Here is a 15,230-nt window from a genome sequence, read left to right as displayed (position 1 = left end):
AGACAGGATGGGGTGGATTTGGGGAGTTGAAAAAAACCCTAAAGAATCTTAAATTTATGCAGAATCCTTACTTTTTCTATGAATGCAGAAAACCTCTTATTCTTTCCAAAGGAATTAGCTAGTTTTAGGTTTTAATTTCATGTCATAACCATTTTTCCAGTATTGTTCTGACCAGCCAATCTTTTTTTAACAGGCTTTTCTGCAAAAATATAAAAGACTACAGCAATAAAAATGACAAAGAAAAACACCTTATTTTTGTGAACACTAAATTTAACAAAATACAACAATTTTTAATTACATTGTTTTATTAAGTGTAGATTGAAGATTTCTCTCTTGATGAAGGATATCACTCTCATTTGTCAGTGCAGATACTTCAGAAGTATGGTGCTGTAGAACATGGAACACAAATGTCCTGAGCTCATAGTTTCAGAGGACTGTGCAATCTTAGTGACTTCACATATATTCATGTACCTATGGTCAAATTGTATCTTGCACAGGAAGACTAAACTGAGACACGTGTCCCGTAATATGCACAATGATTTAAGTTTCAGTTGAAAGAGCCAAGTTTCACATTAAAGTCCAAACCTATCGTCACTAGGTGTGGCGAGAGGAGCTTACACAGACACATCTCTTGTTCTAGAGAACTGCAAACAACTTACAGCATGATGGCAACCTGTTCTCTGCAGCCACGTAAGTTTGTGCAGCATAGATTAGTTCATTATGCAGGCGTTTGATTTGTGCAGGCTTTGGCCTGCAAAGCCATGCTGTAATATCATACTCCTATGCTCTGTGACGTGTTTGAATTACACCACCGTTACAGGTGAAGACAGTGACTAGTGACTTGATAGAAACACAGACGTGAACAGCCAAAGTAAAATCAGTTCTGGCTGTATGTTAAATGCAAATTAATCTGGGATTTTTTTATCTTGTAGTGTTAAAAATAGAAGCTTTTATATTAATGATCAAAAATGATACCTATTTGTTTGCCTAGTTCTGTGTTCTTTCTGTGTGTACGATTAATTTGTATCCAAAAGAGACAGTGACAGCTTTAACACGCTTTCTGAATTGATGGGTAAGTGTAATATGTTCCTACTAGAACAGGCTAGACAGAACCACTAGTCTGTGGCTTCACACCACTCTTCTGCACTTACCTTCATTTCACCCTTGGCAAAGTAGAACTGTGATGTTTCTGTCTTGAGCCCTCTATGCTTTATCTGTCTAGCATGATACTTCAGAATATGTATTTACACAGTTTGTCCTCTAATACTGAACACCAGACCCACTGAAAATTTCAGAGGATATACATAATATTTTTCCAACTATTAATATGACAAACCCAGTTACTTTAACAAAATCTTTACATGACTGTTGCTTTGATGTATAACATTACAAGAAAGTACAGCCATGGAGCATTTGTAAACATGCTTTCCTAACCAAAGTGCGTCATTTTGCAATACCTGCCAAGTGTAAACTACTTGCTTTTGTTCTTTGAACTGTATCGATCTGTTGGGTAATCCAACTTGTTCTTCAAAGGCCTGATAAAAAGACTGGAGCACTTGTTAATAAACTAGTACTTTTTAAATTTAGTAACTTTTCAGAGTATTTTTCAAAGCCAGTGAGAAACCTGGTTTGTAACTGTTAATTCTTTAACCATTACTAAGCATTTCTGCTCTTATAAACATCTAGAAATAAACACACAATCATTAATTTTGAAATAGCATTGCGCTGGTTTTGGCTGGGATAATTTTCTTCAGAGCAGCTGGCATGGGGGGGCTTTTAGATTTGTGCTGGAAACAGTGGATAACACAGGGATATTTTTGTTAAGTGCTGCGCAGTGCTTACAGAGTCAAAACTGTTTCTGCTCCTCACCCCATGAGTGAGTAGGCTGGGGGTGCACAAGAAGGGATCCACACTGGAGCAGTCTATTCCTGAATGACTGCACCCATGGAAGGCACCCAAACTGTAGCAGTTTGTGAAGAGCTGCAGGATGGACTGATGTTAGAGAAGTTTGTGAAGAACTGGCTCCTGGGGTAGGGACCCCACACTGGAGCAGGGGAATCACATAATCCCAAGGGTTGGAAGGGACCTCAAAAGATCATCCAGTCCAACCCCCCTGCAAGAGCAGGGTAACCTAGAGTACATCACACAGGAACTTGTCCAGGCGGGCCTTGAATATCTCCAATGTAGGAGACTCCACAACCCCCCTGGGCAACCTGTTCCAGTGCTCTATCACTCTTACAGTAAAGAAGTTCTTCCTGATGTTCTCATGGAACCTCCTATGCTCCAGTTTACACCCATTGCTCCTTGTCCTATCACTGGATATCACTGAAAAAAACCTAGCTCCATCATCCTGACACCCACCCTTTACATATTTGTAAACACTGATGAGGTCACCCCTCAGTCTCCTCCAAGCTAAAGAGACCCAGCTCCCTCAGCCTCTCCTCATAAGGGAGGTGTTTGACTCCCTTAATCATCTCTGTGGCTCTGCACTGGACTCTTTCAAGCAATTCCCTGTCCTTCTTGAACTGAGGGGCCCAGAACTGGATGCAATATTCCAGTCTTCCCCTTGATGGAGAAAGGACCCATTCCCTGTTCCTCGGTGCTACAGCAGGGAAGAGAAGGTAAAGAATTTGGGAGTAAAGTTAAACCTGAGAAGAAGGGAGGGGTGTGGAGAAAATGTCTTAACATTATGCTTTTATTTCTCATTATCCTACTCTGATTTGATTGGTAATAAATTAAGCTATTTCTGCCCCCCCAAGATGAGTGTGTTGCCTGTGACAACAATGTGTGAATGATCTCTTCCTGTCTTTCTCTGATACAAATAATTTTTCAGAGATTATCTTAAGACTGAAACTTCTTATGCTTGTAAAATTTCCCCATGCTTGTAAAATGTTCTTTTGCAAAGCAGCAAGCCAGTTTTACACCCCCCAGTAATCACAGCAATCAGCTACAAATAAAAACAACTACAAAAGAGACACTGTACGATGTATTTTTCCCTTCACCTGAGTGTTCTGAGTGAGATATAAAGAAACTAATGAATGCAACATATTTATAATAAGCAGCCAAAATGGGAAATAAAAACCATGAAATCACTCACATTAAAAAGGGGCAAACATCACACTCAAGATTCTGTCCTTTCTAAATAGCATCTGCTGTGTACACCTTCAGGGAAAAGCCCAGTAAGCAGGACAGGACACTGCAACAGCTATCTCCCTTGCCACCAAAACTGAGTGTTGCTGATGTGTTTTTACTGAGAAATACAGCACCATTGATCATGAAATCAAAACCAGTTCATAACTGTAATGAAAATGGTACATGAAAAGGTGTTTCTTATAAGTTATTTGAATGTCATAGAAACACCCATCTAAGATGTTACAATACCAGGAGTGAGGTGTACCATATAACATTTACCGGAAATTCCAAGTTACATCTGAACTAAGTTTAAGCAAAGAAATAAACCCAGGCTCTTCTTGATTTGTACAAGTGGTATGCGTTACCCATACTGTGTGTGACACTACTCTTGGAAACATTAAAATGACAGTTTGGCAAACGTTCCCATGAATTCCTCACATGCCTGAAGAATAAACAAACCCTTAAAAATATTTAATTGCATCAATTCCCACAGTAAATCATTTGGTGTAAACATGTAAAGACAGTTCCTAACCCACAGGTGGTTTGATTCTTGGTTGTTTGAATATCCACATTTATCATAGAATCACAGAATAGTTAAGGTTGGAAAGGACCTTAAGATCATCCAGTTCCAATCCCCTGCCATGAGCAGGGACACCTCACACTAAACCATGTCACCCAAGGCTTCATCCAACCTGGCCTTGAACACTGCCAGGGATGGAGCATTCACCACCTCCCTGGGCAACCCATTCCAGTACCTCACTGCCCTCACAGTAAAGGACTTCTTCCTTATATCCAATCTAAACCTTTGCTGTTTAAGTTTGAACCCATTACCCTTGTCCTATCACTACAGTCCCTAATGAATAGTCCCTCCCCAGCATCCCTGTAGGCCCCCTTCAGATACTGGAAGGCTGCTATGAGGTCTCCACGCAGCCTTCTCCAGGCTGAACAGCCCCAACTTTCTCAGCCTGTCTTCATATGGGAGGTGCTCCAGTCCCCTGATCATCCTCGTGGCCTCCTCTGGGCTTGTACCACAGTTCCATGTCCTTTTTATGTTGAGGACACCAGAACTGCACACAATACTCCATTCACCAGTGACTATGATACTTAAATACATACTGTCAGTAGCGTCGCTGTGTTCCAGCTGGCAGTGGACAGCAGCTGTCCAGTTATAAGCACAAGGTTTTTCTCAGTCACAGAAGTTTTCCTCACTTAATAGCTATTTAAACAGTGATCAAGATTACCTGCTTCTCAGAACGGAGACATTAGCACATGAACACAACTATGACTACCGACAACCCCGGCTTCTTCCCGGCCCAGCCACGACGCGGAGCCCGCTGGACGCCGCTGCTCCCGCCGGAAAGCGGCCCGGGCACTGTGCAAAGCGAAGCACCGCCCACGCTACCAGCCGCAGCCAATCGGCGGCCCCCGTTGGGAAAGCGCGGGAGGCACCGGTGGCAGGACAGGTCCGCTGCGGACCGAGGGCCGGGAACAAGCACGGCGGGACTTGCTCTGGCTTTGTGAAGGAGGCCCAAGGGCAGAACGTGAGAGCGCCTTCAACCACTGCGGCACGGGCAGGCAGGAGAGCAGACACTAACTATTCCTTTAAAATGCTCTGGTTTTAACATCTGAAGAGTGAGTACAGTTAAGGATTTGAGAAGGGGTTTCTATCATAGTGAAGGCCTGAACTTCATCATTAAAGTAGAAGCCCTCAGTTTGGCACAGAACAACCTTATTTGCTACACTATCAGGAGTTAGTAGGACATCATAGAATAGTTAGGGTTGGAAAGGACCTTAAGATCATCCAGTTCCAACCCCCCTGCCATGAGCAGGGACACCTCACACTAAACCATGTCACCCAAGGCTTCATCCAACCTGGCCTTGAACACTGCCAGGAATGGAGCATTCACCACCTCCCTGGGCAACCCATTCCAGTGCCTCACCACCCTAACAGTAAAGGACTTCTTCCTTATATCCAATCTAAACCTTTGCTGCTTAAGTTTGAACCCATTACCCTTGTCCTATCCCTACAGTCCCTAATGAACAGTCCCTCCCCAGCATCCCTGTAGGCCCCCTTCAGATTATACAGCATTTCTTTATAGATATATAAAAATAGCCCAATTAGAACAGGTGCAATTTTTCTGAGTAAGAGCAGAAGTTACTTTAGCTACACCAGATGCCCCATTCCACAAGATGTGAACACACTAATACTGTACGCTCTAAACTGTAATTAATTTCATAACATTTCAATGCTAATAGAGCCAGACAAGACTCATGTACATTTTACATTAGATTAGCACTGGTTTTACTCCTTTTCATTTGCTAGGAAAGAAATTGGCTGAGCACAAATATCTTAAAATCATACAATAGTTAGGGTTGGAAAGGACCTTAAGATCATCTAGTTCCAATCAAACTGGTTAGTATTCATTCACTTACCTTGAACCCCATATAAACACTCCTGTTACTTCTCAATGCCACCCTACAGTGTTACCCTCATTTGTTATCTTAATGAGAATTTTAAACACTAAAGCAAAAAATTATCCAACTAAACAAAACTTCCATATAGCTTCAGATTTGTGGCACTTAAGCATGACCCAGGGGATTAGCTACTGTAGTGTTTATTGCAATACTCAACAGCAAGGCTTCTGCAATGAGAATTTCTTCCAACTGTAGAAGGCATGCAACTTTCACTTCTGACTCATGTTAAGTTGCCCTGGGCCTCAACTTCATTACTGCTCACTTTAAGCAGGACAGAACTTGTTTACTGCTTGAGGAGCTGAAGTTACATGCAAGATATTGGGGTTTAAGAGTTTGGTCTTTACCAGGTACATCAAGATCACAGGGTTCTAATTCACTTCTATTGCTAGGCAATCTCTCCTTACCCAAATCCCCAGCTCTGAAGTTCAGGACTTTATTCAAGCCACCTTTAACCATGAAGCTACACAGCTTTATGTTACTTAACACCACAGTCATGTGCTTTTTGTTTTACATTATGCATGCTTTTGTAATGCAAAGATAAAAGACAAGGCTGAGCACACCCAAGCGCCAGATTTTATAGTGCTGCTCTTCTTTTGATATTAGTCATACAACTACAAGCTAATGGATAACTGGCATATTCTCACTCTCATTCCATGCAGTGGGAGAGACCAAGGACAAGTGCTGTATATCCAGGGAAGTCTGCTTTCAGAAAGGCCAGTCTTCCACTCCTGTGAGTTGAAACTGAGTACCGATTCCCAGAAATTTAGCATAAACAGTCACAGTTCTGACCTGTTACACAGAACATGAAAAACATGCCCAGCCTTTGTTAGTTACCTCTATGCTTCATACTCTGGGTGCTGTAGTATTGCTTAGCTCTGACAGACTAAGGTCAAACCATGCTCCTCTTAGTAGCAAAGTTATGGCAAGTGTAAAGAGTACTCTACTACTGCAACATGAAAACCATTAATATCCCCATTCTAACAGAGCTGTAAAAGGCCTTTAGAATTGAGATATCTACAGACAGCTCAGCAGACCAAACTTTCAGGTCTCCTGATGGTGATACATAAGAACAGTAGACAGTATGCTCTTTCCACAACTTTAATAGAGTTACAAAAGGATACCACTGCTCTATATGCAACACATGTCTAACCAGATACACTGCATTGTCACTAAAGTCATTAGGGCTTAATGTACAGATACTGATCATTACGATTTTCTATGAAGGTACTGTCAACAGGACAAACTTTCCTTCGAGTAAAAAAAAAGTTACTGCTTATACCTATAGGATGATCCCTTGACTCAGATGCAATGACTTAGTCAAAGTTCAGTAACTGATGCTTGCTCCTTACGTAAGGCATACTAGTTTCCATGCAGACTGGAGGTTTATTTCTGCTTGGAGAAATACTCTTTACTTTTGTGAACATCAGGCTTGATTGTGTCACTGCCAGGCTTCCAGCCAGCTGGGCACACTGAAATGATAAGAATGTTTTAAGTCTTACCAGCTGCTCCCCCAGAACATGTTTTTTTATGTAACATTAAAGCAAACTAGCAACTCAGAACATGTATACATCTTTGCAACATACAGAAGGTTAAATACTCAGTGTAGCATTATGTTCATTTTACTCATTTACATTTGTTTACTAGGTAGTAGCACCCACGGAACTTGGTGGCTGCCCATGGAACAGTGGGCCCTTTACACATACACCCATCCCCACCCACCCTGCTTAAAAGCTTCTCAGAAGCTTGACAGCAAGGTCACACCAACTCTAGCAGTCTGGATGAGAAAGCTTTATAAGGATTACAGTCCACTTCTCTGCTCAGATCCAGTCAAGTCTATATTCTCCTCATCTTTAAGTCAACCTTAGTTACATCCTCCAGTTTAACAGGGAGAAGGAGGAAAAGTTAAACTCTAGTTCCCCTATATGGCTATCAAAAAGCTACCAAGATGCAAAGGCTGCATGGACTCAAAATTGCAGTATTTTTCGAGCATGGTCTTCCTCATATACAGCCATGCACAGCTCGATGCTTGCTCCACACACAACCAGCAGCCTTACTATAGTATTGTCAGCTTTTGAAGATTGCTCCACACCTTATTCTGGTCTATCCTGGTTTAGATGAGACTGCAGTACTAGTTCTGGAAGAAAATTTGCCAGCTTTTGACTACTCCAGGGCACAGTAAACCCCCAAAGGCTTCGCTTGTATGACATGTGACTACTCCACCATCAAATATTAGGGACATGTCCTCAGCTGACAGAGGATGATGGCATACAAGTGAAACACAATCTCTTCAGGCTAGCACCCAGCCACAATTGCAGCTAATTTTAATAAAACCTGCCATTGATGTACCAGTTCTGAAGCAAGCTACATGTGACCAGCAGTCACATGTACTGTACATTAACTAGTGACAGCTAAAGACTACTAATAACTACACAGCAATTTTCAGTTTCCATAATCTTTCAAAACTTCAATCTGCAGTGCCTTTTTTTTAAAAAAAAACTGCAGAAAAGCTACCAGCCTGAAGCAAATCATCATTCCTGAACTATGGCCACAAAGACTCCATTTTCCCCTCATCTATCTTCCCCTCACTACATTGTGTCCATGTCTAGTGGGGGCAAAAGTCAGCAGGCAGCCTCAACTTACCAAATCTGAAAGCAGAGCCTAAATTATACTTAGCCTTGGAGCTCAAGTTATTATATGTTCTTAATTTCCATCTCAAGTATTTTCTGTATCCAATTGAAAGGGATACAACCACTATGTGCTCAGCGAGCCACTGAGCACCAACCTGATTTAAATGGTATTTCAGCACATACTCCATGGACAATTAAGTGGAAAAAGAGCACTATGGTGTCCTTCAACAAGTAGCTTTACCGAACCAGCTCCATTTCAGATTGATTGCTACATGTACTTAATACCTGTGATTAATACATGTACTGCATGCCTTTCTGCAAACCTTGATTTAACCTGCTTTAATACTATACTCTAGAAAAACACACTTAAAATTAGAAAGAAGAAAACTCTTACCTTCTCCATGCTTATCTGTAAACTGGAAGGCCTGGACAAGCCTGAGGGTTTCATCAACAGAACGGCCAACAGGAAGATCATTGATTGTTATCTGCCTCAAGATCCCCTTCTCATCAATTATGAACAGGCCCCTAAAAAAAACAAACCACAAAAGAAAAAAAAAATAAAAGAACAGCCCTGAAGTTAAATGCAGCTTTTGAAAGACTCAGGCTCAGTATTCTATTATGGCAGTAAGTTGTGACATCTGTATTACTAACCTCTCCCTAAAAACTAAAGCCTTTGTCATATACATAGCACAGGAACATTAGCAGCTGAAAGCCTAACATTCAGCAGGAACTAGGAGGAATGGGAGCCAAGTCAAAACACTTATGCAGGAAAACAGTGTTTCCTATTTAAGGAAGATACAAGCAGAGAAACAAAGTGGAAGAGAAGCCCAAGGAAAAAAGTGAAGGAGAGGCATTCTTATATACAAAGAAAAACTACACACACTGCTCTCAAAAACCCAACCCAGCAATGGCTCATCATTTATTCCTCCAAAGTCATGTTAAGAATTAAAAGAAGTTCAACTCCCTTTAAGGGGCAACTTTAAGGGAACAGTCAAGAACAAGATACAGATTAATTAAAACCCAAGCTGTACTTGGGTTTAAACTACTAAATACCTGTAATCACTGCCTTGACTATGTAAGGCCTTGCATTACCAGTGTTTGCAGCAGCTCACCTGCATGAGACTTGCACTGTGCAGATTAGTAACTGAATGGAAGCAGTAGGCATTTCTTCTGCTTACCAAAACCATGAAGTCTAAATACTCAGAACTAAGCAGTGTCCCCCTTGTAGGGGTGGTCTGACAGTTTGAAGCAGTTTACATCTAGAGTAGCTAACAGCTTCAGCTTGCTGTAGGTGTTCAAATATACACAAGCTGTGTTCACCTGACATGCTCTATTGCAACATACAACTTCAACAGCAAGTTTACCTTTTGCACCTTACCTGTATGCAATACCTTCATCCTCTTTAAGTACCCCATATTGTTTGGCAATGGAACGGTTTGTGTCTGAAATCAATGGGATTTTCATAGTACCCAAACCTCCCTGTTTCTTTGGAGTGTTGATCCTAAAAAAAGGCAGTTCAAATGTTACAAACACTTAATTCTAACCTGTCCATGTAAGGTGTAACAGAAGCTGATCCTTTCCACAGTATCATAGTTGGCTTGCCATGAGGCAACAGAACCAGCATCCTCAGTTCTGTTCAGAAGCACTTGGTGCTACCAATACTTCAAGTGCCTTTGATACTTTAGTAAGCAAGTTTCAATACTCAGGATTCAGTTCCTGCAAGAACCAAAACCAGACAGAACACTCTTAGGTTAAGAGGCCAATTCTTACCAGGCAAGGTGACAAAAGTGAGAGTCAACAGAAGCTCCAATTACTTCACAGTTTATTTTCTTGAATTCATCGGCTCTGTCACTGTATGCAATAATTTCAGTTGGACAGACAAAAGTGAAGTCCAGGGGGTAGAAGAAGAACACAACATATTTTCCTGGAAGAGCAGTATAGACAGTTAATCTCTCCTACTTTTACAAGAGATGTCATATTCAATATCAACCATTCAAATACTGCCAGAAGAGAAAGGACTTGATACAACTGTATCTTTAAAGATCAAGTGGAAAATTACAGATGCCTCTATTTTAAGACTTTCTATATAGGTGGCAAGCCCATGAAGTACCTTGGGGGATTTGTACTTCAGCCAAATACCATTTACTACAGTCTTCAAGGCCACTCTGCAGCTAATAAAGAGCCCAATTCAGCCTTCAAAACCACACTGTTAAATTTGACCAGGAATGCCTATCTTCTGGGTCTACTCTCATGGGCCTGCCCAGAGTACACCTAGTACACACACTAGAAGACCCTGTGATTAACTAACAAGAGTGAAGCAACACCACAGGTCTGAAAGGCTAAAAGCCAAGGAGACATTTTAACTGAGTGGGTGACTAGCCTATAATACCCACTCACCACCCTCACAGAGGCCAAGCCACAGCATCTTCAGAAATGTCTTTCTAAAGCTATCCACATTAATACTCAAACACTGCAGGCTTTCCCTTTGATTTTAGTAAGCTTTTTTGGCACGGCAAACATTTTGCTAGTACTCTAGAAAAGAACTGCACTGGTTAGAGGAAAGAAACTACTTTCCATTGACAGAGATTTTGCTGTTACACATGGTTTGGCGATGTTACACTAATCTAATCGTATGACAAACAGGACAAACAAGTCTGATCCAAAATTACAGTTTAGAGGAGTTTTATCCTAATTATCCACAATTCCCACAGCTGGGACATTCAGCCATGCTGCTGACAGCTTCCCAAGCAGTCCAGCCATGACTGAGAACCACCACACAAGCTGTGTACTTCAGTCCACTGACAAGTGGTCACTATTACTTCAAAACCAAATCAAGATATATCCACTATTACATACAGCTAGATCACATCTGTGATTAGAGAAGCACAGAAGCTTACCTCTATAGTCAGAAAGTTTGACATCTTTGAACTGTCCATCTGGCATTACAGCCGTGGCAGTAAAGTCAGGGGCTGGTTTTCCAATGAAAGCGTTTCCTGAAGACATCTTGGTTTAATCTACATAGGGGATAATGACAATACAATTTAGATAATAGTAGGTTTACCCCTGGAAGTAAGCATTTATTCGAAGTATCCTATTAATCTAGACTGAACCCCAAAGACAGTTTAGCAGCACTTGGTCTTGCAACACAAGGCTTAAGAGTGAATTAGTTTTGTCACCTGGGTAGTCCAGTCAACACACTAACTTCTCCCCTCAGTCTATATATATCCAGACAAAGTTGCTATAAACACTACTAGCACTTCACAATCTGTGGTTCATTCACCTTCTAATGATACAATAACAGTGATCTTTGACCAGTAACAGGCCAAAATCTGGGACAGGGCTAACCCAGATTTTCAGGAGTACTCTGTAAATCTTTCCACCCTCCCATTCCACTTCGGTGGATGAGTTAAAGTCTGGTTGTATTTTTGGGCTGGGGGGGAGGGGGTGTTGGTTGTGCTTTTTTTTTTTGTTTTGGGTTTTTTTTTTTAAGAACTTTTGATGAGGAGACCCTTGTTCAATTTTGCAAGGGAATTTAAGCTCTCAAACTTTATCCTCCCATTGATCCCAGAACAAAAGAACTTTTGTTAACCCCCAGAGACCAGTGCTCTGCATAACTCCAGCCTTTCAAACAATTAAACCTTGTTTTATTTGTGACAAGACTCATTGTATACATGGCAATCATATCCTATGTTAACAATTAAAATTTCACCAAGTCTTAAATCAGTACAGCCAGGTTGTTCCACCCACCCCCAAGTCTACTGAAAAAAGAGGGCACACAAGGATAAGAGAAGTCTACTTCTGGATGCCTGCTCTAAAAGCCAGTCATTTGTAATACACCCTGTACAGTATTTTTGCTCCATCTGGGAATGCAGTGTATCACATCAGAATTCCAGTTACTTCCATAGCATAAGATTATCTATTTGACAGATTATGAACCTGGTTTCTTCAACTCAAAATCTTCAGTGATTTCACTCAGGTCATTCCATACACTGCTACAAGTACTAGTTGCCTTGACAATAAAAAAAACAAACCCTCTGAAAGGTTAACATGAGTCTCATGTTACTAATGAAAGCTGAGATTCAATTATTTTTCCAAGTCCTGCCTGCAAGGCACCAAGTCCATTATAAAAAGGGTTGGGAACACCTCCTTGCTTGGCTCTTCTTTGCCAGCCACTTTCTTCCTGAAAAACTAGCCCGTAAGTCATAAGCATTTAGCTTTCAATCCAAGTTTAGTCTTTTTAGTAATGGTTTTACATTTGAAAGTTTCTCTTTGATACCCTGACAGTATACAGACAGTAATCAACTACCTCTCAATTTTCATCTTGAGGAGTGTCAATACATCCAGCATTTCTAGCTGCTTTTTGCAATAAAATTATTTATCCATGCATTAACCCAAGGCTTCAGTCTTCAGCTGCAGCAGGCCTGGGAGTGAGTCTTACAAATGAAGGTGGCCAGAACTACCAAGTGTCCACAGGATTGTACAGGAGCAGCCTAGCAGGAAGGCATTAATAATCCCTCTGCCAAGCATCACACGTGCCACAAATGCAGGTGGAATTCTGAAACTGCAGCTCTGTAGGAGGTACAGGAGGACAGCCACTGCACAGTATTTACTGGAGATGCCTACAAGTAGAAAGTTTCATCTCAAAAGCAAGAGCTGTTCTTGTCTGGAGCTTATGACCCCACATTTTATCACTGAATCACATTCTTTTCCATTACTCAAACTCAAGGTCATCCTTTCGCTCAGTGCTATGACAATCCTATATTTGCTCCACCAGCAATCCCTTGGAGTATTTACTATGCATTCAATGTCAAAAACTGTCAGACTGCTCTTTGATACTTCCCCTTTCTAAGCTACAAGTTACTGCCCTCTTTTTAGTTAACATGAGTATTTTTAATACTGGCAGGAGATTTCAGTTGTCTTGTACTGCAGGAGAATCATCTGCTTTCCTCAGAGCACTGACTGTGACTGGCCAACATTTCTGCTTTTCTGTGTGGGGTGTGTATTCTCATATGTTCTGATTGGAGTTTTAACCACAGCATTTCCTAATCCACAGAGAAACAGACCAGACTCAATGTTATTTCATACAGCCATAGAATTGCTTAGTTTGGAAGCAACCTTCAACACGGAGTCCAACTGTTAACCTGGCACTGCCAAGTGCACCACTAAAATACACCCCCAACTGCCACATCTACATGTCTTTTTAAGTACCTCCAGGAATGGCAACTCAGCCATCTCCCTGGGCAGCCTGCTCCAATGCTTGACAACAATTTCAGTGAAGCAGTTTTTCCCAAAATCCAATCTAAACTTCCTTTAGTACAACTTGAGGCCACTTCCTCTTGTCCCACTGCTTGTTACTTGACAGAAGAGACTTGCTACAACCTCCTGGGAGGTAACTGTAGAGACAGAAGGTCTCCCCTGAGTATTCTTTTTCTCCAGACTAAATTGCCCTGCTTCCCTCAGCCACTCCTTATGAGACCTGTGCTTCATTAACTTCACTGCACTTCTCTGGACCTGCTCCAGCACCTCAATACCTCTTGCAGTGAAGGGCCCAGAACTGAACACAGTATTCGAGGTGCAGCCTCACCAGCACGCAGTACAGGAGAACAATCACTTCCCTGTCCCTACTGATACAAACCAGGATACTCCTGGCCTTTTTGGCCACCTGGGCATGCTGCTGGCTCATATTCAGCTGGCCGTCAACCAGCACCCCAGGTCCTTTCCCCCCCAAGCAGCTTTCCACCTACTCTTCCCCAAGCGTGTAGCAATACACAGGACTGCGGTGATCCCAGAGAAGGACCTGGCACTAAGTCGCCCTGACTGCCCTTCTTTCTAGAGGTAAGGGGAATGGACACTGCCAATCAAGTACACTTGAATCAGGTCAGAACATCTTTGTTGCTCACAGCCACACACGGCCTCAATTATCTCCAACTTGCAATTATAAGCCAGGCCTGCACTCTTAGCCAGCAATCCATACCTTTAGGATATCCTGAACAAAAGCGAAAGGCCGTTTCAAAACACACCACCCATCTTCCCCTTTGCTACCTTCAGACTGTCACCAAAACGCGGTTAAACTACCAGGAGGCTGCGGTCAGAGGACAGCGACATCGCCACAGACCTCCTGGGTTCCAGCACGCCGCAGACACCTACACCCAGACCACAGAACGCGGTTCGCTGAAAAACCCTCTTACGCCAATTCTAAGGCTTCACCCGCGCAAAAAGCCACTATATCGCTCTGCTCCACGGAACACCCACCACCAGGTATGCTGCACCAAGCATTATTCTGAGCCGTTTTAAGGATTTAGAAGCGAGAGGCCGAGCCACGGCTTCCAGCGCAGCAGGATGCGGAGGGACCTTCGCTCCCGACCCCCCCCTGCGGCACACCAGTAAAGGCAGGAGTGCACGGAAGTTATCTACGGCCGTATACCATCGTGCTTCCGAAGAAAAGGATAAAACCGCACAAGGAAAGAAAGCGGCGCTCCTTAGGGGGCGCGATGCGGAGCGAGAGCTCGCCCTTGAACGCTGCGCTCAAAAGCCCATCCGAGCAGAGGGGGAGGGGAAACAAACCCGAAGAAACGCGAAAAAAACCCAAAACCAACAGAAAACCAGAACACACAGACTGCCCCAAACCCTACCCGATCACCACCCTGCAGCGTGCACGCGGCCCGCTGCCCCCGGACTTACACAAAGAGCCTCCTCGCAGATCGCACCCTCACAGTAGCACCAGGCCGACACAAACTGCGGCAACTCCCCCCGTGCCGCCCGCTTTATACCCGCCCCGATCTCGCGAGGAGAGGCTCTCCCAGCCCGCCTGCAAGGGCAGCATGACTCGGCAGGTTTGTGCTGGTCTCCCGAGGGGGGGTCGATAGCGGGTTTGGTGCCCCTTATCTGAGCGGAGACACTGCCGCGGGCTGTTGGAGAGCAGCAGAGGAACTCGAATAAATGGAGATAATGCGGTGGATGGTGCCCTGGGAGGTGCCGTGGAAATGGGCAATGTAA

At 42.9% G+C, this 15,230-nt stretch overlaps 1 protein-coding gene across 1 annotated transcript; it reads right to left on the bottom strand.

Moving 5' to 3' along the window:
• Positions 1-6,689: 6,689 nt before the first annotated feature.
• PRDX1 (peroxiredoxin 1) lies at positions 6,690-14,983 on the bottom strand. The gene is made up of 6 exons (XM_005151088.3): positions 14,916-14,983; positions 11,132-11,248; positions 10,005-10,158; positions 9,613-9,735; positions 8,629-8,759; positions 6,690-7,076 (listed from the first exon to the last, which is right to left on the bottom strand). Exons 2-6 carry the CDS (start codon positions 11,235-11,237, stop codon positions 6,991-6,993), a joined length of 600 nt encoding a protein of 199 aa, XP_005151145.1. The 5' UTR covers positions 11,238-11,248; positions 14,916-14,983; the 3' UTR covers positions 6,690-6,990.
• Between the last annotated feature and the right edge of the window lie 247 nt (positions 14,984-15,230).

Source organism: Melopsittacus undulatus, chromosome 6 (genome assembly GCF_012275295.1).
Source record: "Melopsittacus undulatus isolate bMelUnd1 chromosome 6, bMelUnd1.mat.Z, whole genome shotgun sequence".
NCBI classification, from domain to species: Eukaryota; Metazoa; Chordata; class Aves; order Psittaciformes; family Psittaculidae; genus Melopsittacus; species Melopsittacus undulatus.
The sequence above is the reverse complement of the archived record's forward strand: the minus strand, read 5'-3'. Positions and strand labels throughout refer to the sequence as shown.

Coding starts and splice junctions, on each gene's coding strand:
- PRDX1 (XM_005151088.3), bottom strand. CDS start 11,237: ATGTCTTCAGGAAACGCTTTCATTGGAAAACCAGCCCCTGACTTTACT. Junction 9,736..10,004: donor CACTTTTGTCACCTTGCCTG/GTAAGAATTGGC, acceptor GCCTTTTTTTAG/GATCAACACTCCAAAGAAAC. Junction 7,077..8,628: donor TACAGATAAGCATGGAGAAG/GTAAGAGTTTTC, acceptor TTATCATTTCAG/TGTGCCCAGCTGGCTGGAAG.